The 26,569-nt window shown below is 42.7% G+C and overlaps 1 protein-coding gene across 2 annotated transcripts in view; it reads left to right on the forward strand.

Moving 5' to 3' along the window:
• The first annotated feature begins 5,998 nt into the window (after nt 1-5,998).
• Nucleotides 5,999-26,569, forward strand: part of LOC310875143 (vinculin) — a 36,481-nt gene continuing 15,910 nt past the window's right edge. The window contains exons 1-6 of one of the 2 annotated variants that reach the window (XM_083788260.1): nt 5,999-6,442; nt 18,419-18,489; nt 22,507-22,657; nt 24,394-24,502; nt 24,970-25,092; nt 25,327-25,487. In XM_083788260.1, coding sequence (XP_083644386.1) covers nt 6,275-6,442; nt 18,419-18,489; nt 22,507-22,657; nt 24,394-24,502; nt 24,970-25,092; nt 25,327-25,487 — 783 coding nt within the window. In that variant the 5' untranslated portion in view covers nt 5,999-6,274. The remainder of the gene's footprint in view (nt 6,443-18,418; nt 18,490-22,506; nt 22,658-24,393; nt 24,503-24,969; nt 25,093-25,326; nt 25,488-26,569) is intronic. The other variant, XM_083788261.1, reaches the window with a different exon arrangement.

Raw genomic sequence — 26,569 nt, forward strand, 5'->3', positions numbered from 1 at the left:
TCAGTTCCAATTTAAGGTCATTCATTCTCTGAGGGACTTTAGCCCTTCCACTTGCCACTCAGGTTTTTGGAGTAGGTCGCGTAGCCAAATCTCCCTCTTGGTACGTGGCAATCTCTGATCATCTGACTACGTGAAATGGTATTAAATAAACACCATCCGACCTACGCTCACCACTCTGACCCTAGTAGTAGTCATGCATGTGGAATCGGCTATGAGTCCACTCTGGATCTCAACCACATACATGATGACATCAACCCTGGGAGCAACAGCCATTTTTCTACTTGTTGGGAACCCACATGTTTTGTCATTAATAGCGAAAGCAGTGACAAATCATTGACAGAGAAGCAAATGTCCCTCACGGCAGCTATAAACGGATACTTACTATAGCTGCAATTTGCAGCTGTTGATAAATTATCTCACTATCCCTGTGAAATATTGTCTGCCTGGCTGTGACTCACAGAATCCTCCTTTATTATAACTGTTTTCTTTTAAACTGTAACTCTTCAGAAGGTTTATTGTTTCAGTTGAAATTTCATGTGAATAATTGGGCCTACTATAAACCACACAATTGGTGTGAAACCATTATGCAATAAATAAGTCACTGAACAAATAAATATATATGTATAATCTAATGCTAACCATTACTACCTAAAAAAATCATTCTAACTCTCATTCTAATATCTACATTTAGATTCTATGCCAGAAATAATATGACCTGTTTCTTTAAAAGAGAAAAGATGTGAGGCTACAGTATAACAAAATACACACATAAATGGATGCACCTGGGACGTATCCTCAGTGATGTATCCCAAGGTCATCGGGGTTTCGGGTCTCGCAACATCATACCCCTCACTCAGGTGACCCAGCCGGGAGTGATCAAGTCCCGACTTACGTCCCAGTAGCTACCCTCGATAAGTCCCATTAGGGAAAAACCAGGGCCACACAATCCGTTCCTCCTGAACTACTCTGCCGGGACTGGGAGGTACCATTCTGGCACATGGAAGGACTAGGCTCTGTGGGTTGACACCTGTCCGGGCCCCTCCTACGTCTCACCAGGTCCACTCCTGCTCTCACCAGGTCAGGCCCTGTGCGTTGCACCAGACTCCCAGCACCAGGCACTTTATTCAGGAATGGTGGATTCTCAAGCCGCAACGTTTCCACAGGCTCCACCTTGCCCTAGGTGGTGCCGCAGACTCCGCTTGAGGCTTGCATGGCCCTCCTAAAGGCCTCACCGTGGGTTTGTTGGGCTTCTTCCTCACGGAAGACACAGGCTGGGGCGCTAACCCATACTGCTCCCGGCTGCCACCCGTCTCTCCGGTGGTCACCAGACTATTCCTGGTTGTCACTTAGTCCAGTGAGCATAATATCTATGACAGTGAGGAAAGGACTTGCAACAGGGAATCCTGCAAACAGCAGTTGCGAGGCTCCACAGGCAGTGAGTGAAGGGATTTAGGGGTAGCCTAGCTCTAATGCGTTGCAGAGCTATGAATCAGAGCTAGGGGTAGCCCTCTACTACGGGAACTACATACAGTCACAGCTGGCCTTGTCATTTCTGTTTTGAGCGCTGTGTCATCAGGCAAAGTGTGGGAAACTAGTCTAGTGGAATACAGACGGTGCAACTAATCTATTTCAGGAATTAGATTAATAATGGGTGCATGACTACATAGTTTTAGCTCAGTGGTCTCATCTTGACATCAGTGTCAAGTCATTTCCATAACTGAAACCTGCCTGTTGGGGACAAGTCTACACATCTTTTGCTATTAAATTTAGCTCAACATTCCTTTGCATTGGAAACTATTATTATTATTTATTTATTATTATTATTTTTGTATTGATAGAGGGATAGATGAAAGTAGGCTGACAGGAAATGGGGAGAGAGATGGGGGGAGGGGGACACGCAGTGAAGGCCGTCGGGATCGGGAGTCGAACCCGCGGCACACTGACAGACTGGATTACCAGCCAAGGTGCCCAGACAGCTAAGCCAATTAAAGGCTATCTGTAATTCTGTATGTCTTGATTGTTGATTTTTGTGTGTGATCTTGACAGCATTGCAGATGAGGATGAACCTCAATGCTCTTTTTCGAGAATAAACAAAGGTTTCAATCAATCCTGTGTCTCAGAGGTGGGCTATGGACATCTGTGGATAATTTGTTTTATTGGCAGTGGAAGGAGTTGATTTGAGAGCTGATGAGTCGATATCCATGCAATCCCATGAGGTGGAGTTTGATGGGCTGGGCCTGGGTTTTAGGACAGACAGAGGGAAAACAAAACACAAAAATAATTAAAAAATCACAGAAAACAAAACAACTGTATGCATACACAGCATTACATGTTCACTTTACGGCTTTTTTGTTTTTCATTGGGTGAAAAATGAAATGCTGAGCGAAATCCACACAATTCCACATCAGCCTAGCCCTAGCCCTAGTATCAGCACATTTCTTTATAGTGTAGGTACTTATTAGAACTGCCAGAGGGAGTCAAGTGTTCGATTTTAAAAAGATACTTGATAGGGAATGGATTCAAGGGAACCTGTGAAGGGAACCAAGATAACTAGACAATTTGTATGATTCACAAGAAAAGTGAGCTGGACTGGACTGCTGTTTTTTAAGCTGACATCCTGTTACAAAGACTTTGCAGACTTCAGATGTATAGCCTACTAATCTACTTTGATTGAAACAAATATTGGGCACTGCAAATGAGGATGAACCTCAATGCTCTTTTTCGAGAATAATCAATAATCAATCAATCTTGTGTCTCAGAGGTGGCCTCAGGTGGGCTATGGACATCTATGGATAATTTGTTTTATTGGCAGCAGGCAGTGGAAGGAGATGATTTGAGAGCTGATGAGTGGATATCCAATCCCATGAGGTGGAGTTTGATGAGCTGGACCTGGGTTTGAGCTTTGAGGACAGACAGAGGGGAAACAAAACAGGGAAGGAATTAAAAAATCACAGAAAACAAAACGAGCACTAAACCATACCTATATTAGATTGTTATCACCATTAAACTTCCCTAATTGAGTACTTACACGAAGACAATGATTTATTGTATTACAAATTTAACATTTTTGTATATGCAAATGAGGTATTATGTAGGAAAATATGCAAAATAATAAAAAATATGAAAAAGCTACTACTGTGGAAGGGTTATCATGTATTAATTTAATTTACTTGTATTGATCCTATAAACAATTTAATATAGGGTATAGTTTGCCCACCAATTTTGGAGCTCTGGCTCTGACTAAAAACCAAAAAGAACTGAACCGGTTCCCATTGGGAACCAACCGGTGGAAAAGGGGTCTGAGTGTTAGTAGCATTTATAAGTTAACTTGATTGATTGAATACTTATACTTTATTATAGGTTTGTAGAAAAAAAAACGGTACATCTTCGTTTTCTTCACACAAATTATTTGCTTTTTCATTAAAAGTGTATTTCTCCAATAATAAAAAACTACTGAGGGCAGAGTCACACAGATTTCTACAGGTCACCATCACCTCTGCAACACTCAAAACTGTATGGTTTGGTGGTGATACAGCGCCGCCCTGTGGCTTAAGTGGGAAGCCGTAGCACACTTTGAGAACCATCACTCTGGTGGGCTTCTAATGGACCTTAATTAGTTGAATCCATTTGTACACTGAAATAAAACACTGGTTGAATTTACAGTGTGCTACGTTCAGAGAAACTGCCATGGCGGCTAACAAGATAGCCTATGTATAATTTTGAAAATCTATAGTCCTATTTGTATTGTATTATATTCTTGAACTTTTGTTAATTTTGCAGTTTTCATTGGAATACATGTTGCTAGATGGTAGGCAGTTGACCATTTCATACTTGCTGATATTTCTATAGCTGCTCAGTACATGCAGGCAGAACCCATATCTGTTATCAGCTGAGAGGATCAGCAAGGGAAGGTGCAGACCAGTGAGACCACCCATCTAGAGTAGACAACCAGGCCCACTCACATTCCACACAGTACACAGCTAGGGCCCAGCCTAGCTAGGGCACAGCCTTGGCTTTCAGTAACTGGAGACTTGAGGAAACTGCAGACCACCTTTTGATGTCTATACAGTATATCCAGGGATGAACTCCCTCTGCTTTTGTGCCAGACACTACGTGTATTTGTTTTTGTTTTTTAACGATAGAGTCTGTCTATGTTGTTGGGCTGTGTTGGTTGGTGGTAGTCATAGGCCAGGCCTATAATGTATTATTTCCCCCTCACTTATGTGAATGGTCAGAATGTTGACAGTGATTGTTGAAAATAGCATATTGGGCACATCACTTCAAGAGCAAGACCAAATAAAACAAAATGACATATTTTGGTATTTTTAAATAAATAAAAAATTAAAATCTATATTGTCTTTTTCTGTTGAAAATAAATATTTAATATTAATATTTAATATTTTTTCTGTTAAGAAAATATTTGGCTTTCTAGTAGGCTAAAATATTGGTTGTTTGCCCGGCCTACTAAAAAAACTGTTTATGTCATCAAAACTTTGGAGTTCACAAGAGGAACTGAAATTAGTGACTAGTACTGTACACTTCTGGCATGAGAATGCATTTTGTGGTGACTTTGTGGTGTGACCACCCAGTACCATATTCTGTGTGTATATTTACTGTTACATGGGTATTATACGTTCACACTTCAATGATATGTCATACAGCCAAGCTTAAATTAGAGAGAGGGACTCTAGGATATTGAAAATAATTACCTTCCACGTTAGCCATGCTGTGCTATAATAGCCGCTCCTTGTTAGACGCCAACTATCTAGACCTTGTATGTTTACATGAGGTTTCCAAACAAAGTCACTTCCTCAATTCTTTCTTTTTTGGAATCTTCCTTTTTAGGAAGTGGGCCGCTGCCTTGCAGCCCTCTCTTGGGATTCTGTGGGAATTCCTCAGCTGTTTTGCTCCACGTACTGTTCATTTCCAAATGAAATATTATTTCTACGTGTGAGGATTGAGGAATGGATAGGAGGAAGTTGGAATTTAAAAGCATGTGTTCTTATGTGACATTGTGACAAAGCTCTGCCATACATTTTCAAATAAAAGTATGTAGTTCTATCATTAGTCACTTAATTGTCTTTATTATAGCTATATAGGCCTATGTGTGTATACATTACATGCACGCACGCACGCACGCACACACACACACACACACACACACACACACACACACACACACACACACACACACACACACACACACACACACACACACACACACACACACACTTATTCATGAGTTTCTGGGCTTAAATTAATTTAGCTCCTATGTCATTCAAATGTGGAATGTTAAGACATGTGAATCCCTAGACTTATTCAAAACCGCTCCCAAAAGAAAAAAAAGTCCCCCCCCCTATTTTGTATAGGCTATACTGTTTTCCCTGTTTTTTTTTTAACTATATGATTTCCTTTTTTTCATAGAAGTGTATATTTGTATGTCTTTAAATGTTCTGATGAATTGAAAGTGGAGGACGCAGGACCCTGATGATGTAAACAAGTCTTAGTGCTTTTTCTGGGTTTATCCTTTTGTATTTTATTGACCTGTACTTTCCTTGAACTGTACCCATTCTACAAACTACAATGGGAATCAGTTCTCATTGCTACAATCAGATCTGGTCTCATCACACAGGCAGCTCCCTTTATCTGCCAAAAAGATGTGCCTGGAGAGGAGAACCCGTCCAACCAGTCCCAATTTACAGCCTCCTCGAGTCCTCCTGCGCTGCTTACAGTGTGTGGAATCCACTCCTCACACAACCAACAGTAGACACATATTTTCCTTTTTAGGGCATGAGAATGTATTGCGTAATTTCGGGAGCAACTCCTCGGCGTCCTCGCATCTCTAGCAAACTCGACAGTAGTATGTACGAAAAGGGGGGAGCGTGGGTGTGTGGGGAAAGAGTGGCGTTCGCGTGAGCCAATCGCACGCGTGCGGTCATGCCTACGGGGTCGTCTTATTGGTCGGAGGGCGGGCGTTAGTTTCATTGAGGTTTAGGTTGAGTGTCTCTCACTCATTCTGAGCTCGCTGCTTTGCCCCGGCTGGCTGGGGAGTTTTTCACGTTGATGGTTGGTTGCAAGGGGAGCAGTAGTTGTAGTAGTAGAGTCTTCCTTCGTCCAGGGGGTATTAGAAAGAGTGATTGGGATCGTTTCGGACAGTCCTTGTTAAGAGCAAGAAGAAGTTGCGAGAGAAAAAGTACTTTTTTAGGAGCAGGCGGCTCTATCTTTTTCTTCTCTTGGATAGTGGTGGGTCTCTGACTCAATCAAATTTGCCATCATGCCGGTGTTTCACACAAAGACGATAGAAAGTATCCTGGAGCCGGTGGCCCAGCAGATATCCCATCTGGTGATCATGCACGAAGAGGGTGAAGTTGACGGGAAAGCGATCCCAGATCTCACAGCACCGGTGGCTGCTGTACAGGCCGCTGTCAGCAACTTGGTTCGGGTGAGTTTCTCTTGTCTATGTTCTTTCTCTTGTATTTGTCCAGGCAGGATTCCGACCCGGGGGGCGGATTGGCTACCTGTCGCTCTTGTTTGTCCACTTCTGAGTTCTGACTGGTTAAAGGGGTTATTATCAGGTCCAGCCAGCTTATGTCTATGCAAGTGTGGTTATTTTGCTTTCAGTCAACGCCGAAAACGTTTTCTGTGTACAGGCTTTCAAAGTTCCTTTGAGTTGTTTCAACCAACACGGGGCAAAGGGCAGCGAGTGACGCCCTTTTCCCCTTGAAAATATGCCCTGCCTCCCTGGGAGACTGGGAGTGGACTGGACTGCCATCTGTGGACGTATAGGCACCAGGCAATAATGCATTACCACTACTATACTGAAACTTAATAATGTATGCCACAAGTGTTACCTCCTCTTTTACACCCTAGGCCTAGAGTTGTGGTACTTATGACTTAATATGTTAATCACTTTACTTTTCAGCAGCTATCAGATAGTTTCTCATTGACACCCAAATGATTGTTTCCTCCTGTCAAAATGACTCATAGCCCAATTATAAATTATGTCCCACTTGAGTTGAAATTGAACCTTTTAGGGATTGTCACAATGATGTTTATTTGATTGCATAAATCATCTTATTAGCTGGCATCCTAAAAGCTTTTGTTTAATGAATTAATTGAATGCAGCCCCTTTACAGCTGTGGCTTTGAGAGTACAAAACTGAAAACCACAACAGGGCTGCCTTGAAGTGACATCTCCCATACTCCCTTAATATAATAGCTAACTGAACCCATGGCAGCAAGTGAGAAATGATACTTTATATTATCGTTTTGCAATTTATGACTAAATGCCCTGCAAATTCAGGTGTCAGTTAGTTTCCCACCTATATTTTAAAAGCAGTACAGGGTAATAGAATAACTTCTAGAGTCTGTTAATGCATTAGTACAACAAACAAAAAATGACATGTACATACTGTACTTGTACTGTAAGAATGGAGAAAATGATATCGGCATCCTCTCCGATATAGTGGGTATGTGAAGAAAAGGAAGTGGAAGATGATTCATGCAGATGGTTTTAAATAGTGACTTGTGGTACTAGACCCTGTCAGTCCACTATGTTGCTCGCTGTCAGTGTCAGCTTGGGCAAGGCTAGGATTCCCTGCCTGGCAGTTGTTGTTGTGGGGGGGGGGGGTACATTTTTGGACAATTGAACTGGCATCCCCTTTCAGCAAAGGAATGCTTAATTTAGAATGAATGACCACAATGAACTACGCTTAATTTGTGTGGCTCTCTCGACACTCACCAGAGTGTCTTTACATTTCTGTTTTGTTTTAAATTTCTGTTTTTAAACATATTCTTAAGTGCTTAATATGAAAGACTTTACCCCATTGTGTGTTCTGTTGACATGTCCACACCCACGCAGATTTCCTTCCTCTGAGGAAGAATGTGTGTGTGTGTAGATAGAGAGAGGGAGGTGTGTATACAGAAAGGATGACAGTGTTCACTGACTGGTCTGGTCAAAGTGTTTCATCCAAAGCAGGAAATTAACCGTTTATTTTTTCATTAGCCACCTGCACTATTATACAAGTAAAAAAGGCTTTAGTAAACTGAACCCTAACCATTGTGTGATACCCTTTTACTTACCACAACTTGGGTGGGTGTGTCTAGGTATTAATTTCACACCCTGTTATGTAATTAAATAACTTTGCATGACAAGATGCAAGATATGATAGATAGAATAAAAATGGCTGTTTTCATTGAATTTGTCAGTGATTTTATACAGAAAAGCATACAAAAAATAACACAAGATAGGGCGTAATACTTTTTCGATTACCTTAACCAGATGAACCCGTGTGTCCCTGTTCTAGGCCAAACATTCGGCAAAAATAGCAGATCTACAAGCTGACAACGTGTTGCAAACGCGAGAGCATTGTCAACTTGTAGATAGGCCATTTTCGGCAAAGATATTTAGTATAGCGGGGGGAAAAGTAGGTGCCCAGTATAATCCCTGTCAGCATGGGGCATTGTGAAAGCATGTGATGGTCAGGTGTAATTAATTCTGTAATGGTGCTGTGTTGTGTTTGCTTACAAACATTGAGTTACTGCATTCGTAATTGACATAAGTACATAAATGCAGACGTGATTCAAGATTCAAGATTCAATCATTTATTTGCCATGTCAACAAGTTGATAAGAATTTGTCTTGGTTCATACTCAACATATACAGACGACCATAGATACACAAACAAGAAGGACAATACAATACAATAACCAGCAGCATAGGAAATTACATTCAGTTTTTTAAAATGAATGTTATTGTATATGTAAGGCATAGGCCTAAAGTGCTAATTAAACTCATGTACTGTAGAAGGGAGTTCCAACCGCGCCTCTAGCCTCTAGCAGGCCAGTCTGGTGCATCTCAGGAGCAGGACAGATAACATGCGAACAAGCAGGCACTGGAGCAGCTCACAGCTTCGATGTGTAAGTTACATCTTCGTCAGGTCATGACCTGACGAAGATGTAACTTACACATCGAAACGTTGTCACTTTTTACTTGCACCTTGTTATAATAAACGAAGGGCCTGAATCGTCTGAGCTGCTCCAGTGCCTTCTTGTTCGCATGCTAATTAAACTCTTAAGAGAGATGATACCAATGAATTCTACACATAAAGTTCCATTTCATTCATTCATTCATTCATTCATTCATTCATTCATTCATTCCCTGATGAAGATCTTGTTGGGCGAAACTCTTGGGTAACATTGGTCATATCCAGGGGACAGTTCGATGCATTTGTTCATCATACAGCTTTGTGAGGTACATGCATTTCAACATGTTAGTATGATCACATAGATTTCACGTCATATCCTGCTGTAGCTACTTGAAAGGATTCAACTCTATCTGAGGAATGATGATCACATATTTCCTATGGGGGCATGACGGCGTAAGTCTCTAATTATTTCCAGTTGCCCTGGAAACACAACACGGACAATGTTTGGATACTGTTGTAATTAAGGCTGAGATGAAGATGGATTCGTAAAAAGCCACAAGTTGTGCCTGAGTCATGGACTGCTGCTTGGCTCTTAGTTTCTATACTTAGCACTTCTCAATTATTGATGATGCATGAATTATGTGAGGGACACACGGTTTAGTTTCTTACTCTACTGTGCTATTTTTGATATAATTCACACAGTTCTTTGTCTGTAATTTGAATTACTTGTCCCCTCAAAAGTACCCTAAAAAGTAGACCAATCATGCATGTCATTAAACGGTACCACCCCCACTACGGGCATGAATTAACAATGTATGGCTACGGGCATGAATGGCAGTTCATTCACAAACTACACACTTTGACTTAGTTGATGAAAAAATATATATATATATAAAATATATATAATATACTTAGTCCTGAAAAAACAGGAATTGAAAAATATCCCCAAAAGGTAGCACATCCCCAATTTCAAATCAATGGAGGACAAAAGTACTCACATTTCCACTTTTTTATTGGCACACCACTAAACGAAACGTACGCTTACGTGTATCGGCTCACACTTGGCTCAAGATCAGACAGGGAGATCATGCCATGATTACGCCGCATGTGTATTTAGTGGAGAGAGACAGGATATGTAGATATGTAGATAGCACTTTTTAGACTTGGATAGCATTTGAAACAGACTTATCACGTTTCAAATGTCATGTAGACAGCACAATAATTGCATTGTATATAGTCATAGCACTTCATAGTACATATGTATAGCATAGTAAATATGTATAGTTTATATGTATAGTGTCATTATGTAGATATGTTCTAGTTACGTTCTTAGCTTACGCATGTTTCATAATAAATGCATTTTATATATGTGATGTATTCCCAAAACCACATATTGCACAGAGATGCGGCAGGGCCTCTAATGAGGCCGACTTCTAACGATTAAGCCAGCAGCGTAATCAAGGAAATTTCAACAAAGTGATTTGACGTGGAGTTGGACTAGTAGGTACTGCAACTATTTGTTCAGCCCATTTCCCATCGCCAGAGAATTTGTCAGGGAGAGGGATGATCAGACCAAGATTCCTTTGCGGGTGCTTGCGACTGTCTGCGGAGATCAGTTGAGTGCTGGGTTGATGCATCACTTTTCAAACATCATTAGACTTGGCGAGTATTAAAACTGGAAGGGGCCCGTTGTTGTTATTCCAAATGCGTGGAGATGAAAAGGGCAGATATTGTGTGACTGGTGAACCATCCGCAAGATATTATTGGAGCTGCAATTTATTATTTTGATTGGGACTATTTGATTAAATACTTTAGTTTAATGTATCAACAAATTGACGGGAGAAAAACAAATCCAATAGATTTTCTATAATGGATTTAGTTTCATCTGATCACTCTGCCCCACTGGCCCTGTTTTTATACTTTGTCAAAACATTATGTCTTATAAAAATAAAATAGCAATAAATAGTAATAGAAGAAATGTTAGCCTAATGACTTGCCCAGAAATGTGTTAAGTGTTTTAACCTTCAGCCTAATTGGAATGCACAGGCCATTTATGCTCAATATAATATGTATTGTATTCGTTTTTCATTATTGTTCCCTAAAATGTATTTTATTACAATCGATAGTTTTTAATAAACTATTAAACCGATTAGTTTGAATATATTTTATTTATATAGCACCTTTCCAAACATATAGCTACAAAGTGCTTTACAGACAGGTTATAAACAGCAAAAAGGACAAAAAAAACAACAAAACATCAAGACATCAGAAACATTAAACTGCGGGAGGAACTAGGGCCCTATCCGAGGATCTGAGGGTGCACACAGGCTTATGGGGTTCCAGCAAATCTGTTATCTAAGTTTGATTAACTGTTGCTCTACTAAACATAATGTGTTATGGGCTGACTACCGTTTGGTTGCACCTGTGGGCCTCTATTGTGTGTCCTGTCTCAGAACTTGATATCTATAAAGCCCAACAACCCCTTCATTAACACTGATTGACTTTCAGTGTCTCAAAGGCCGCCCTCAATTAAAGATGACTGTTGGGAATGTGAAGAATTCCCAGGAAGCAAGAATGCATCTCAGCTCAGAGGGGGGGAACTAAAGCATTCCCCAATCATAATAGTTGCACTTTGATGCAGTAACCTCAAAATGTCTCTCTCTTTTGTGCGTGTGTGCGTGCGTGCATGTGCCATAGGTTGTACATGCGTGCCATGGAATATTATCAACTACGCGTCAATAGTTTCATGGCTTCAACTGATTGAAGGGGTAAATTGGCATAGGCTAGACTCCATTCACTGGGTGAACAGCTATTCGCACAGCCTTACAGACACCTATCCCATGATTCCCATAGCCTGGCAGGATGGTGAGTCTGTGATTACGAATTCACAAAAATAGTATAGTAGTAGTTGTCACTGTCGTTGACCAATATGAAAAAGTATCGAGTATGTTAAAGTTGAGGATGAACAGGGTAGTTTGTATAACCATAACCATGGATACAAACATGGTGAAAACATGATCTCATTGATTCTCTGGCCCTGCCTGTGGCCAGGGGGAGATGATGATGGACTGCATGCAGAGAGTATCACTGGTGTACACGTTTTCACTGGTGAGCTGAATAGAAGTTTACGTTTCGCACTTAAAGTTATAACACAAGTACTGTCCAAATATTATGCCTACACTACAGTAGTACTGCATTCTTATGGCTGTAGCCTGTGCGAATTCTTTCAAGATTACTAAACAAGGCCTTTTCATTTCAGTTCTGCTCTCCGTCATCTTTGCAGTTCCTTTTATAGTCTTTGGATAAGGAAAAGAATGCCAATGGCATAGGTTCTTGGCACAGACGAAAACCAAGTCTTTTGGACTTCAGAATACAAATAAGCAGTGTCTGGAGAGCGCAAGATGATAAGCAATGTATATTGTATAACTGCACTTAAAAAATGCGTCATCATCTCTTTGATACTGAAGTCCGATTTATTCTCTGTCACACGGTAGTATTGTGGACAGAAAATAATCAGTCTAAGCTCACAAGTTGTGTTGTGAGCTTATATAAGATATTTCCGGTCCGATGCCGGTCAGTATGGTAAATAATAGTGCTTAGTGACGTAACCAGATAAGTCGTCATAAGAAACCGCTAGATGTTGCTCATGTAAATGCTTGAAATATGACAGCTTTTTGTCTTGACATATAAACATTTAAAGCACTTTGCAGGCAAAGTGCTTTAAAGGATTACAAAAGAAGACTTCCTATTACCTGGCACTCTAACTTCCTGTAATTTGTCAAGAGGAAATTGTTTTGTGTAGAGTTGTCCCAATGCCATTTCCTTTCAGACCGAGTACAAGTATTTAAATGTTAGTACTCGCCGATACCGAGTACCGATATGAGTACTTTTCATTTTCGTTGAGTAACCACTTATTAAAAGTTTTACCCCCTTTTTTCTACAATTTAAATTCATTGTCACACTTGTCAGTTGTCATTTATGCTTGTAGATCGGCTGTTTTTGGCGATTTGCTGCAGTGTTGGGGCAGAATGACTGCTGTTGCATTCGTTCAGCCTAGTGCCAATTGGATGTTTTGGTACTCGGGTCAGAGTATCGGGGCCGGTTCCGACTCGTACAGAGTACTTGAGGGTGGTATCGGCCCGAGTAACCAGTATCTGTATCGGAACAACTCTAGGTTTGTGTCGCTCGCCATTTTTATAGAGCATTTCCAAGGCTGCATTCTGACATCGTATCGTTGAGCGTTGGCCGATAATGTTGAGGGTCCCTCAGTAGTGCTTGGCTGCTGTAATATGAGTTTGAGAGGTGTGATATACAGACTGTGGCTACACCATGGCAAGGCCGTTGATTTGTGCCTTTCATCAAGCAGTACACACCCCATGTGTACTTACTGTACTGCTCCTCGACAATATTAATAAACCATGTTTGACATGGTGCCGGTGGACAGTGTGGTGAAGCGGTCGACCTTCTGTGCACTCTATCTCTACCGTTGATGTGATTCTTAGTCAGAAGTCATCTGATACCACTTTGAACACAACAAGAGCATCGATGCAAGCTAGCTAATGGAGGACTGTGTCAGCAAATTGTGTGATGATCATATTTCATTTGATAGCACTGCAAAGTCATTCAGACTAGTGGGGAAATCCGTTGCTTTGCGGCAATAAGCCTATGGTCAGACTTGCAGACTGGCCTATCCATACTAGACTAATCAGTTTTGAGACACATAATTACTAGCCTTGTTCAGACATGCATAAAAACAATCGGACTCCGATCTGGATAGGAAATCAGATTTTGGGTTGGATTTGGGCTGCCAGTCTCTCTGGACTAGGCTTAAACGTTTTATGTACAGTTTAACACAAGTGCTTTTTTATGTGACACTTCTGTACTGAAGTGTAGAAGGTTTCGCTTGTAGCGCATCGCTAAGGACACCAGTGACCGAGCTCGCTAGAATTTAGATCTCTGCGGTCGCCATGAGTAACACAGCATTGAGCTGAAAAGCTGGCCGATGTGTGAAAGGCACACTGTGTCTCTTTGCAACCTTTTGGCTTTTTAGAGAGTGCCCTTTTCTTCTTACCCGTGGAGCGATGGGCTGATGTCAACAAAGCCCGATCTGTTCTACAGGCCTGGCCACTTTATCAAGACACTTCACAACGCAGGGGTTTCCTCACAGTGCCCTTGGCTGTCGAAAGCACTGTCAACATTTCCACTCCAGTCACCGATGGTAAATCTCTTGTGGCGCGGTTGGTATGTAGCAGCATGCTGCAACAATGACACCGAATCAGTCAAAAAGGGAAACAAATTATGGCAGAAGGGAAACGCTTTAATATCCATTTGTGCTTTGGCTTGTTGGCTCAGATCTATTCGTGGAGCTGGCAATTTGTGCTGTGGTTTGGGTAATGGGCACGTTGCCCAATCATCAGCCCAGCTGCTGGTTGGTATCTGACAGGAAGAAAAAAACAAGTCCAGACCAAAAAGCCACGCCCTTGATTGAGAACCAGTTGAAAGTTTCAGTTTCAGATCGTTTTCAACCTGGCATGTATCCCAATTGTTGGGGGCATGTGGTATTATTATAGTCAAGAATTATCAGATCTACAAACTTCTATATTGACTAAGTTTATTATTATACAATTTACAATTTTGTAGGTAAACAATAAACATAAACAATGACACTAGTAGCATCTGTCATGTCATATGGTCATATATAGGGGCTGATGTGGTAAAAAAAGGGGTCCCAGGGCAGGCATCAGGACACTGCTTGACAACAACGGTTATAAACTTGTGTGTCAGTTCTATTTTTACAGCAAATTGTTTAGATCGCGGCTGCAGTCTGTTTTTGAACTCCTCCAGACCACAGGAAGGGCCTTCTCGCCTCGGGGGGGGGGGGGGGGGGGGGGGGGGGGGGCAGAAGGAAGGGGGAGTGGCAGATTCATGTGGCGTCCGTTAGGAGGCTCATCTTTTTTCCCGTGATGGAAAACGTTATGCTGTACTGTAGGAGATATATGACTCAGCAGCACTCAGCTGAAATATAGGCAGTCTGCCCCGATGACAGTTGTCTGGACTCAGTATTTGAGCCCCCGGAACTGTGCCCGGGCCAGTATTGGAGAGAGTGTAAGCCGACACCGTGTCAGATTTCCTCTTGTTCTTTCTCTGTTTAGTCATGATCATGTCAGAAGCTGCCTTATAGGGTACTTGCCAGTGTTGTCTTAACAGCTCAGCTACAGTAAGCGATAAGCCATGCAAACTGCAACTCATTTCCTAAATTCCTACGATATCCTTTCAGTAGGACTTGTGGTTCATCGTGGTGTTGAGACAAATTCAAAACATTTGGTGGTGTTTTCTGCCCCCCACGCACGCTGAGTCTCCTCTCCCTGAGCCCCTCTACGACCTCAGATCAGACGAGACGACCCGCTGAATTTAAGCAGATTACTAAGCGGAGGAAAACAAACTAACACAGATTTGCACGCCTAGACTACACTCTGACTTTCACACCCGAATCGCTATTGCAGGATAGTGGCAGGCTCTCCTGCCTCACCTTACCTTAAGTTGTAGTAACTTATTGCCATGGTTATAAGACAACATTATAAGTCATATAACCAATATGTTTCATTAACCCATTCTGAACGGGCACCCATTTTGGTGTTGGCATCATGTTATGCTTTATCTATTGAAAAACAGCAGATCTACAAGCTCATAGCGCGCCACCGAGTGGCGCGCTACGAGCTTGTAGGTCTGCTATTTTTGAAAAATCGAAGAACGACTGACATTTTTTTTAAATCTGATCTCAGGTCAGAATGGGTTAATAATGAAACTGTCAGGATGTAATAGACATTTTTTTTTAATCTGATCTCAGGTCAGAATGGGTTAAGTTAAAATTAATTGCATGAATATACCTCTCAGTACATTGTTACTGCAGATTGCAGCAAAATATGTTCTCTAGTTGTTGCCCTATAAAACAAAGTCTGTGTGCAAGTTAATGTTGCAAAATCTTTGGCCTACTTATCAGAATTTACAAGGCAGCGCAACCCTCTTGGTTTCTTTATGGTAGTATTTTATGTAGTGCTGCTGGCAGGCCAGGAAGACTTTTTTTACACACACACACACACACACACACACACACACCCACACACACACACACACACACACACACACACACACACACACACACACACACTCATGTTTACTACTCTAGTCTGTGCCCTACATCCCTCTGCCATCACCCCCAGGCCCCTCTGCCCTTTAGCCGAGCGGGTCTGGAACACTGTAGTGGGTTGTTTTTGGCTATTGTTCACAGCCACTCAGGGGTGGAATGTCAGGCTGAGGATGATGGCATCGTATCTAGGCTACCACTTCTCTCTGTGAGCCCACCGGCCCCCCGCCGCTAAGCTCCAGTTTTAGCCTGGCACGACCCTTGTTCCTAATTTATAACTACTCTGCCCCCCCCTCCCCCCCCCCCCCCCCCCCCCCCCCACACACACACACACACACACACACACACACACACACACACACACAAATGCGCTCTCCCTGGTCTCCAATGAAAAGCGAATGAGGTGAATTACACTACAGTATGTCTGTCTGGTCCATTATGGTCTGGCTCCGTCCACGTCAGCTGTCTGGAATGGCACTGCTGTAAGGCCACCAACAAACGGCCCCCACTCAGCGAGTCAGCATCACTAACAGTATTGAAATGAAGGTGCCAGGCAGCACAAAATCATTTACCTTGACATAGGGAATAGCCATACAATCGGGCAACACATAACTTTTTTTCATTTTCATTTTTTTCAGGGGAGAAAGCCCCTACTATGCCCAGCTTTGTGTGTTTGTGTGAATTATAGTTATGATTTAATTGGCTGATCAGTGATCACCCAATAGCCATGATTTGATTGGCTGAGCAAAGTACATATTGAGGATAAAACGTGAGGGCAGAAAAGTGAAGATGCCAATTGTGATTGGCTGGAATGTGATGATGTATGATAAGAGCTCCCCACACTTTTTAGTTAATTTAATAATCTAGAAGCACATCATTTTACCTATCAACAAATAAATGCAGAGCAATTCTTGTTGTTAAATTGATCAAAATCGATTAACCACTTAAGCCCTATTTTATACTTTGCCTACAACAGTGTTGTGCTGAAATCGCTGATCTTCTCTCGCAAGCTTGCGTGTTGTTGTGAGCTTGTAGATTATTTGATTGAAATATATATTTGTAATTGATTATATCATTTACTTCAATTAACTGTTGCACTCCTAGTTTTCAACATCTTAATGATGTCATCTTTGTATTCTGTAGAACTCTCCCACCAGATCAAAAAACCGTTAGGAGAATGCACGCTCTACTCGGAGGGGGGGGGTTTGAGGAGTAGTCTCTTATAATAGCTGGGTGCAGATTCTTGAAGATACATAGAGCATTAAGGAAAGAATATCCACAGTTTCCACACCCACTTTGAGTAGCTTCTTATGGACTTGTTTATTTTGAGCAAACACACAGCAGCGGTCTACCTAGAGAAACGGGACGGGACGCGTTTCGGCACGTCGGCCTTCCGCAGCAGTTCAAAACCCTCTGTGTTGTGGACGTTGCATTGTACGGAGGCTGCTCTGAGTGGGTGGACGGTCGGCCCGCTTGAGTAAGCAGACCGACCGTGCTTGAGTGTCTGAATGTAAAAGTAAACATGTCAGTGCAGTTCTTTACGTGTATGGAAAGGTGTGGGGGGTGGGGGGATCGGCCATGTCTTTTTCATTATAGCCAGACATTGTAAGTGCTAACTGTCCTGATTCGTAACAACTTTAAACATGGCGCCCGTAATCTGAGTATGTTATTATAGGCACACATTTTTCTTTTCTTTTTTTTTTTTTTTACATTTAAAAATGTTCAAAACATGAATAAACTGGTTGAATAAACTTTGAACATTGTGTGCGTTTAAGTTAAATATCGTTCTCAAATAGAAACTCCAAAATCTGGGCGCGCCATAAGCCATTGGACACAAACATCCGGCGACGGCAGTCACACTCAAATTGTCATGTATTAATAACGATCATGCAAATGTAGTGTGGATCCGGATCGTGGTTTGGGTGTCAGGAAAAACATGTGCTGTGCTCACATGAGGTGGTGACGCTGTCACCCAACATATCCCCACCCGTGACAGTTGTATGTGGGGGAGTCCCCCCCCACCCCCCCACTGGGCTGAGGTCATGGTGGTGGGGGAGGTGAGTCACCTAGGCTATGGGAGGGAGAGGAGTTGGCTTTCAGGCTGCTTTACACATTGCACTGGCTTCCCTCCAGAAATGTACCTGTTGAAACAAAATGATGGCTCATTAACCCTGCTAATAAACAAGAAACGATAAACAATTAAACTCTATATTAAAAGTCCCTGACTTTTCCCATGAGAACCTTGGATGCAGGAATTAGAAATGCATTATACAGTAAAGTTAGAGGATTCTTGTTCATACAGGATTCTTGTTGATCGGTGTATCATCTTTGTATTTGTTTGTCTTCCAGGTGGGGAAGGACACCGTTCAGACCACAGAGGACCAGATCATGAAAAGAGACATGCCACCAGCTTTTATCAAGTAAGCAACATAATTATGTCTCTCTGTGTTGTAAACTTCCTCAATTCTATTGATTCACACATCAGAGTCACAATGCCTTCAATGAAACAAATAACCCTTCCTGAATGTTCAACCCACCAGCCTCTCTGGCTCTCTCTCTCTCTGCCTCTCTCTTTATCTGTTGCAGTAATGGCCGTTTGTACCCAGGCAAAGGTCAGACATGGCATGTTAAGTGCCTCAGTCTTGCCCCGGTGTAATATAAATACTAAACAGCAGACTCTTTGCCCAGAGAGGAGCTCTTAGAGCAGAAAAGGCCTCAAGCATGGACCCCATGCCCATGAATGAGACTCACAGCTGCTTTTAGAAGTGATTGAATAAATGAACAACATAAGCAACTAAAGCAAGTTAATGAATAGATTATACAGTTTATATATGCTACATAATCTTGAGCATGTGAGTGGAGTGGGTACAGAGGGGGGAGCCGAGATGGATGATTTTTAACGTAGCAGGTTTATAAAAAGATTGGAGGGAACTGAGAGCGAGAACCGGCTGCCTCTCCAAGCCGACCTAAAGACACGTCCTGCGTGTTTTGGAGACGCAGCAAAAATACTTTCTTTGCTGCCGAACGGACGGGTCTGAGAGGAGGACAAAGCTCCAATCCGGTGGGCACGGTGGCACAGTTGGTAGTGCTGTCGCCTCACAGCTAGAAGGTCCTGGGTTCGATTCCTGCTCAGGGCGCTGTGGGTGCTGGTGGCGTGCCTCCTCCGCGTCATCAGTGCCCATACCCGAGGCGGGGTTGGTGAAAGGGCCTTTCTGTGTGGAGTTTGCATGTTCTCCCCGTGTCCCCTAGGATAGGTAGTAGGTACCCTCACAAAAAACATGCAGTAATCCTGGTCTCTAAATTTCCTCCCCCTGGCCAGCCGGGGCACCTGATGGAGGGGAAAGGAACTGGTTGGAATAACGTGTTCCATCCACGCGCTACGTCCAACCAGGGAAACTCCCCCCTGTCAGGTGTAAAGGAGCAACTTGGACACTCAGGCATGAAGGAAGCATGAGTTCAAGTCTGTTGCTCTCCCCATGTCCCCCATATATGGGGACTAGGTTGGCGGAGGGTGTGTAGAGCCCACGATCACATTAGATAATTGACACAGGGGTGAAAAATGGGTTACAAAGATTGTGGGATAAAAACAAAATATATAAAAAAAGCTCCAATCATAAGTTTTGTGTGTCCGACAGAGAGGTTGCAACGATGTCCGAACTACAATAAAGATGGTGGGCATTGGAGGCGCACCTCGTGTCCAGACTGTTGCGCCGTCTGCTTCAAATTGCTTTATTGACATCATTGTGTCAACCATTAGGTGTCCAACGAACCCGACACCACAGGGTCTAAATCTAAATCCCTCAATGAATATTTGCGGTCGTACTATTTATATTGTATAAAAATACTCAACATAATTAGACAAATATGATTAATTTGAGCCCAGCTGTTGTTCACAGTGCGGCATCTTCTTAAACGTGCGACGGACTACAGTAGTGGGAGTGTGTGTGTGTGTGTGTGTGGGTTGGGGACACCGGGACAGGACCCAGGCCCCGGGGACATCCATCCCCAAGGTTGGGATGAAATAGATTGGCACAAACGTTAGGTCATCAGGCTCGACACGTTTGGCGCCCACCCCGCCCCCCACCGGAGTCACGTCGTCACCCTGTCGTCATCCATCAGCACATGCAGCAGAATGTGTCACCTTCACTAAATATAGCGTCTGAGGAAGGGCTCCGGTTAATGCATGGCTGTCTTGTCTCTCGCTAGCGCACGCTAAAGGGCACTGTAGGCTGAACACACACACATACACATACACATGTGCGCATAATCCTTGATGCTATGCACATATATTAGCCCGTATCCTTGGAAGAATGGAAACTTAGCTCCTCTTGTCTGGCCTTTTTAGAATGTGGAAAATACTGATAATGAATGCTCCCCTATTAACTGGAGGAACGTTTGGCCCGCAGGCAGTGGTAGGAGGAAGTCGGGATTCTGTGGGAATTGGAACATGTGTAAGATCTTGGCTCTCTGCCTGACTCTTTGTGTGCAATGTCCCTGGAGCCTTTCACATGCAGGTGGCATGTATTGTACCGGGGCTGAAGCCAATCCACTGAGCTTGCATTCTGTGCTCTGCAGATGCTCTTCTCTGCATTGTCCTACTGAGAGAACACTCACAACCAGACATCACCATTTTACAGTGTGATCTGCTCCAGGACAGTAACTGAAGAAGAAATGTTGGTATCCATCTGCGCCTTCTGCATAGTAACACTTGCCATAGTGGTGCAATGTAGTAGAGCGAGAGCCCGACCGATACCGTAATTTTGGGCCCAGTACTGATATCGACATTTGGGAGCAATACACTTAAAAGAACGATGCATCTGGACGAGATATATTCCAGACATTTTGTTTCTGCACCGCATCCCTGTGTAAACTGTAAACCACAGTGGTGTAAAAAAGTAGTGGAATAGAAGAAAATGTATTGATAATTGGAAATACTCAAGTAAAGTAGAAATGCCTCAAAACTACTTAAATACAGTTCTTAAAAATGTAATGTACTTAGTTACATTCCACCAAACCATAGTGTCTTCCTCAGGCAAGGAACTTCAGTATGTAGACGATTGTTTACAGATCCTGGTAAAGGTTGTGTTCACAGTGGATTCATGCTGAGAGCGCTCTGCTAATGTAATGATGCTTTTTAAAGTGACTTGAAGCTCCAATAATCTGTTTTGCTTTTCGGCCGAAATATATATACATACATGTGAAATGCAGGCAGATAAATTATACCTGAGGCTGCTATAGGCTCTAGATCATGGAGGAGGAGGAGCCATGAAATGGTGTTCAGGAAAGTGTTTTAATTTTTGGGATCTTTTGTACACTCTGACCGTGTGTTATTGCTAGCTAGACTACATTACAATTCTTGCTTTAAAGGTAGTTACGTGATTTTCTTTGGTTAAGTCTTCAGAAGCTCTTATTTTGATAGTACTCATTGATATATAGTGTTTGTTCAGTGACAGTAACAGGAGTCTCCATGTCTCTCCGGCTTTTTATTAAACATAAAATGCATTTTCAGAAACCGAAACTGGGATACCAATTTTATCCAATCAGGATAGAGAATGTAGTCAGGATACAGATTAAACAAGTGGAATTGTAAGTGATGACACAAATAAATGAGCAGGAATCCGCGAAACCGTTTCATATTTGATATAAAGCTTTATGTACGAGATATCTCAGACTTAGCATAGAAAGAGTTAACCCATACTGGGCGGGAACCCATTTTGGTGTTTTAAGCATTATGTTATGCTTTAGCTGTTGAAACGAGTGGCGCGCTATGAGCTTGTAGATCTGCTATTTTTGAAAAACCCGTGAAAATGTGGCGCAAATCTTTGAATATATATTCTTTAACAGGGACCTTTTTTAACTAAAGTCTTTGCTTCTGGGGGGGTCCCTGGAATAACATATTTTCAGCTGGGGGTCGTTGGCCAATTACATATAATTTTTGTGGTCCTTGACATGAAATAGAAACATGAGGTATTTCAGAAAATTGTTAGAACCGATTTGTTTGTTTTTATTTCGATGTCGGTCCTAAATGCGTTAAAGAGCTGGAGAGACAGGGAGGTTCCTGTTACTGTCACTGAACAAACACAATCCGTGTTTGTTATGCTATGCCTACGCCCTACAGCTTAGAGCTTTAGACAGATACCCCGGAAGTGCTTAACACTTTACTCCACTAGAGGGGGGGAGTGGCCTCCACCAAGTAATCCCCAGCAATGATTACTTACTATCAGAATAGAGTGATTTAACCTTTTTTAACAAAAAACAACTTTGTTTTAACCAAAGAATTTCACTTACCCTACCCACAATCGGCTGCTTCCATGATGCGTAAATGGCCATCTAGCTTTTTGGAGCTCACCGAGGATACCAAGCATGACATTTTGGGCATTTCTTTCTTCTTTTTTTGGCTCTCGTTTTCCTCACCAGCCTTCTCCTTCTCTCCGTAGGGTTGAAAATGCATGCACCAAACTGGTCCAGGCTGCATCCATGCTGAAAGCTGATCCCTACTCGGTACCTGCTCGCGATTACCTCATCGATGGCTCCCGGGGCATCCTCTCTGGAACCTCTGACCTGCTCCTGACCTTTGACGAGGCTGAGGTACGGCTTGCTGTAATAGTAAGCCCACAGCGGGCTGCGTACTACTCGCTGAGACTAGACTAGAGCCTGACCCCATGCCAGACTGTTGGCTCCCAGACCCATTTTGGAGAGTAACCTAGTCCTAGACCAGTGGTTGTCAACCTTGTCATCTGGGGTCGACCCAGATGACAAGGTTGACAGTTAAGTGACAATTTAAGGACTTCAAAAGAAAACCTGGAAATAAGACCATTTTGGCCTTTGCCACATGTCTTCCCCCCCCATCTCAACCTTACTTTCAACCTATCAATAAAGGCAGAAAAAGCTAAAAAATAAAAGAAAGAGGCAAATTGTTTGAAAATAGCCAATCTACAAGCTCACACAGCCTAGTAGTTGCCTCACAACATGAGGTGTTGTCAGCTTATAGATCTGCTATTTTCACTATATTTATTTAACTTTATTTAACAAAATGTTATGCCTCAAGTCCTACAATTCCAAGTGCTTGTCATGGTATATGATTGACAAATTTGACATATATGATTTTTTTGGGGGTGTCACGGCCTGAAAAGGTCCAGAACCACACTGACCTAGAGACCACAGGTTATTACACCTGGCGAACATGTCTAAAACACTGTTACCAGTATACGCAATAAGAACATCCTCATTTTTGGAAGATATTTTTTATTGATAGGAAACGGGGAGAGAGAGAGACATGGAATGACACACGGCAAAGGTCGTCGGGATCGGGACTCGAACCCGCAATACGCTGTCAATCATGTGCCTATATGCGCCTGTACCGCTAGGCCAGCGGACGCCCCCCACATACTTTTTAAAGATATTGTAGGCTTCCACTAAAGATCTGGAGTCACAGCCATACAGTTGAGTTGGAACAGAATTCTAATCACCGACTCACTGTGGTCGACATGCAGGCAATGTATTGAATAACTCAAATAAATGGAACTCCAGCTGCAGGCGTGAAAAAATACAATATGTAATTTTGAACAGATTTTTGTTCTACTTCATCGCGAGTGTACTGCCCGCTTTAAGGAAACAGATGTTTCTGGGTAGTGAAGTGAAGCCCCATTCCCATTGGCATGTCTTACCTTACATGGACATGGCTGATAATGTTGCCACGGGGGGGAATTCTCATGTTTACAAGTTTCACCGTCCAGGTAAAGGCTGAGTCAGTGCTGCAGAAACAACTCCTTTGTTTGAAGGGCGTGTCGGCATTATATTAGATTAACCGCGGCGTGTCGCGTGTTACACATTAATGTGTTTGTGAACCGAGAACCATTCTCATTATCTCTTTCACACATTCACACACTTTCACACTTCCAAGTGTTAAATAGTGTGTGGGGGAGGGGGAGGCAAAAATACCGGTGGATGGGCTCTCAGTGAGCGGGACAGCAGGCCACCGACTGCTGTCTGCAGCAGTCAGCAGGAGTGATCAGTCAGCGGTGAATAGAATACGGGTCAGGGACAGCTCAGTATAGCCATAGTGGTGATGGGCCAGAATCTGTTGAACCAGCACTGGCAGAACACACACACACACCAACACGCGCACACGCGACTGGAAACGGTAGTTCAACAAAAGAGACAGCATGCCAATAAGCCGCCAGTATAATGTGAGCGAGGCTAATTGGACTGTGAGTGAGGGGTTTACAATAAACGCCTAACCTCACCAACCGTGTGAATTAAAAAAAAAGGTTTTTGTTCCTTTCATTCATGTTGTTGTGCGTTCGTGTCCTTCATTGTTGCAGGTGCGCAAAATCATCCGTGTGTGCAAAGGCATCCTGGAGTACCTGACGGTGGCGGAGGTAGTGGAGTCCATGGAGGACTTGATCACATACACAAAGAACCTTGGACCAGGTAGGTCCTCTATCTATTTAACACAGAGAACCTTGGACCAGGTAGGTCCTCTATCTATTTAACACAGAGAACCTTGGACCAGGTAGGTCCTCTATCTATTTAACACAGAGAACCTTGGACCAGGTAGGTCCTCTATCTATTTAACACAGAGAACCTTGGACCAGGTAGGTCCTCTATCTATTTAACACAGAGGTGGTGGAGTCCATGGAGGACTTGAGAACCTTGGACTGGGTAGGTCCTCTAGTGAAGTCCACTGTTTCCCAAAAGCTATTTTTGATTAAAGGGCACTTTATGCGATATCATGATAATATAATATCCCAAATCCCACATGCTGTAGTATCAAGTCTCATATCACACTATCAATATAATATGGCTATGTTGTCCAACCATGGTCTGTGTGTGTTCCTTCATGTTTGTTGCCTGTGTCCAGGTATGATGATAATAATAATAATAATGCCTGTGTCCAGGGATGACGAAGATGGCGAAGATGATTGATGAGAGACAGCAGGAGCTGACCCACCAAGAGCACCGTGTGATGCTGGTCAATTCCATGAACACGGTTAAAGAGCTGCTTCCCGTCCTCATATCAGGTAACCACGCTCCACTGATCTCTTTTTTTAAATCCATAGGTTCTATGTCACTTCAGAGACACACATTTCGTGCACACATTTCTGGGCACAGCAACTTTAACATGTGTGTGCGTGATACATTGTGACCTTATATACATTATACATTTTCAGTATTGTGCTCTCTCTTGTTCTCTTATTATTTCATAATTAATTGCGCATGCTTGTTTAAATGTCCTAAATTGTCATGCTCCGTAGGCATCAAGATCTTTGTGACGACAAAGACCTCTGGTAGCCAGGGTGTCGAGGAGGCCTTGAAGAACCGTAACTTCACCTTTGAGAAGATGAGTGCCGAAATAAACGAGATCATCAGAGTGCTGCAGCTCACGTCCTGGGATGAGGACGCCTGGGCCAACAAGGTACGTACAGAATCATGCAGACGTAGATGTAGCTAATTGACATACCGCGATTCGTCAAAGGCTATTACTTCTTTCACACACATTTTCCTATTTCCTATTAAAGCCATTGTGTGTGTGTGTGTGTGCGTTGTTCATTCGGGCCCATGCACTTCAAAATTAGTGCAGCAGTTGCTCTACATGTTCAGCAAAATTTGCATTTAGTTCCCCAACGCCATCTCAATCGTGCTCTCTCACACACTCCCAGAATGCCTCGGGGGGGGGGGGGGGGGGGGGAGGCTGCAGGCTGAACAGTAACCTAATTTTTTACTATTAAGTTTTAGTTTTCCTTCCTCGATAAGAAATGTATTTTGTTTTTGTTTTTTTCTTGTAGCATGACCTTATTATGAGGTCAAAATGGCTGTTGTTGCTTTGCTACTTCAAGCTTATTTTATAGTCATGCGGTTCTATTTAAGAAGGTAATTCTGTTCAGTGTAGCTGGTTTATTTTTACTTTTATCCCCCTTTACCCTGCATTCCTTCTGCTTGGCATGCACTGCCCCTCCAATGTCCCTGTTTTACTCTCCAAATGAACTCCCTGTGCCTCTTCTCGGCTTTCTGGACTCATTTGTGTTGGTCTTGGTTTTGGTACTTCTGTGTCCGGTGAAACATTTTGTATTTATTTATGTTGTTCTTCCTTTCTTTTCACCATTTCCTTCTCCCCTGTCCCCCCCCCCCCCCCCCTGTAGAAGGTAAGCTCTCCCTGCCTTGGCGTGTGGTTGTGCAGCAGCAGCATGTCTGGTAGATGTGTGTGCCGTCTGTCTTGTGCCATGCGTGCTTTTCAGTAGCCCAGCGGATGTGACATGAATTTAAACCATCCAATAGCGGAAGTAGCTGATGATCTACAAGCTCACGGCGTGTCGTAAGCTTGTAGATTGGCTATTTCTTTGCTGTTTTTAAAACATTTTGAGAATTTGTCAGATTTTTTTCCTATTATGACTTGCCCAAAATTAGGGACTGGTTGAAAGTGGTTAATACTGTAGCTCTGCTAATGGAATGGGAAAAAATGTTTTCTTTGGTTGTTGAGCAAATTGAGTAGCTGAAATA

The sequence above is a fragment of the Protomyctophum parallelum genome, assembly GCF_964188405.1.
Source record: "Protomyctophum parallelum genome assembly, chromosome: 17".
Taxonomy (NCBI): domain Eukaryota; kingdom Metazoa; phylum Chordata; class Actinopteri; order Myctophiformes; family Myctophidae; genus Protomyctophum; species Protomyctophum parallelum.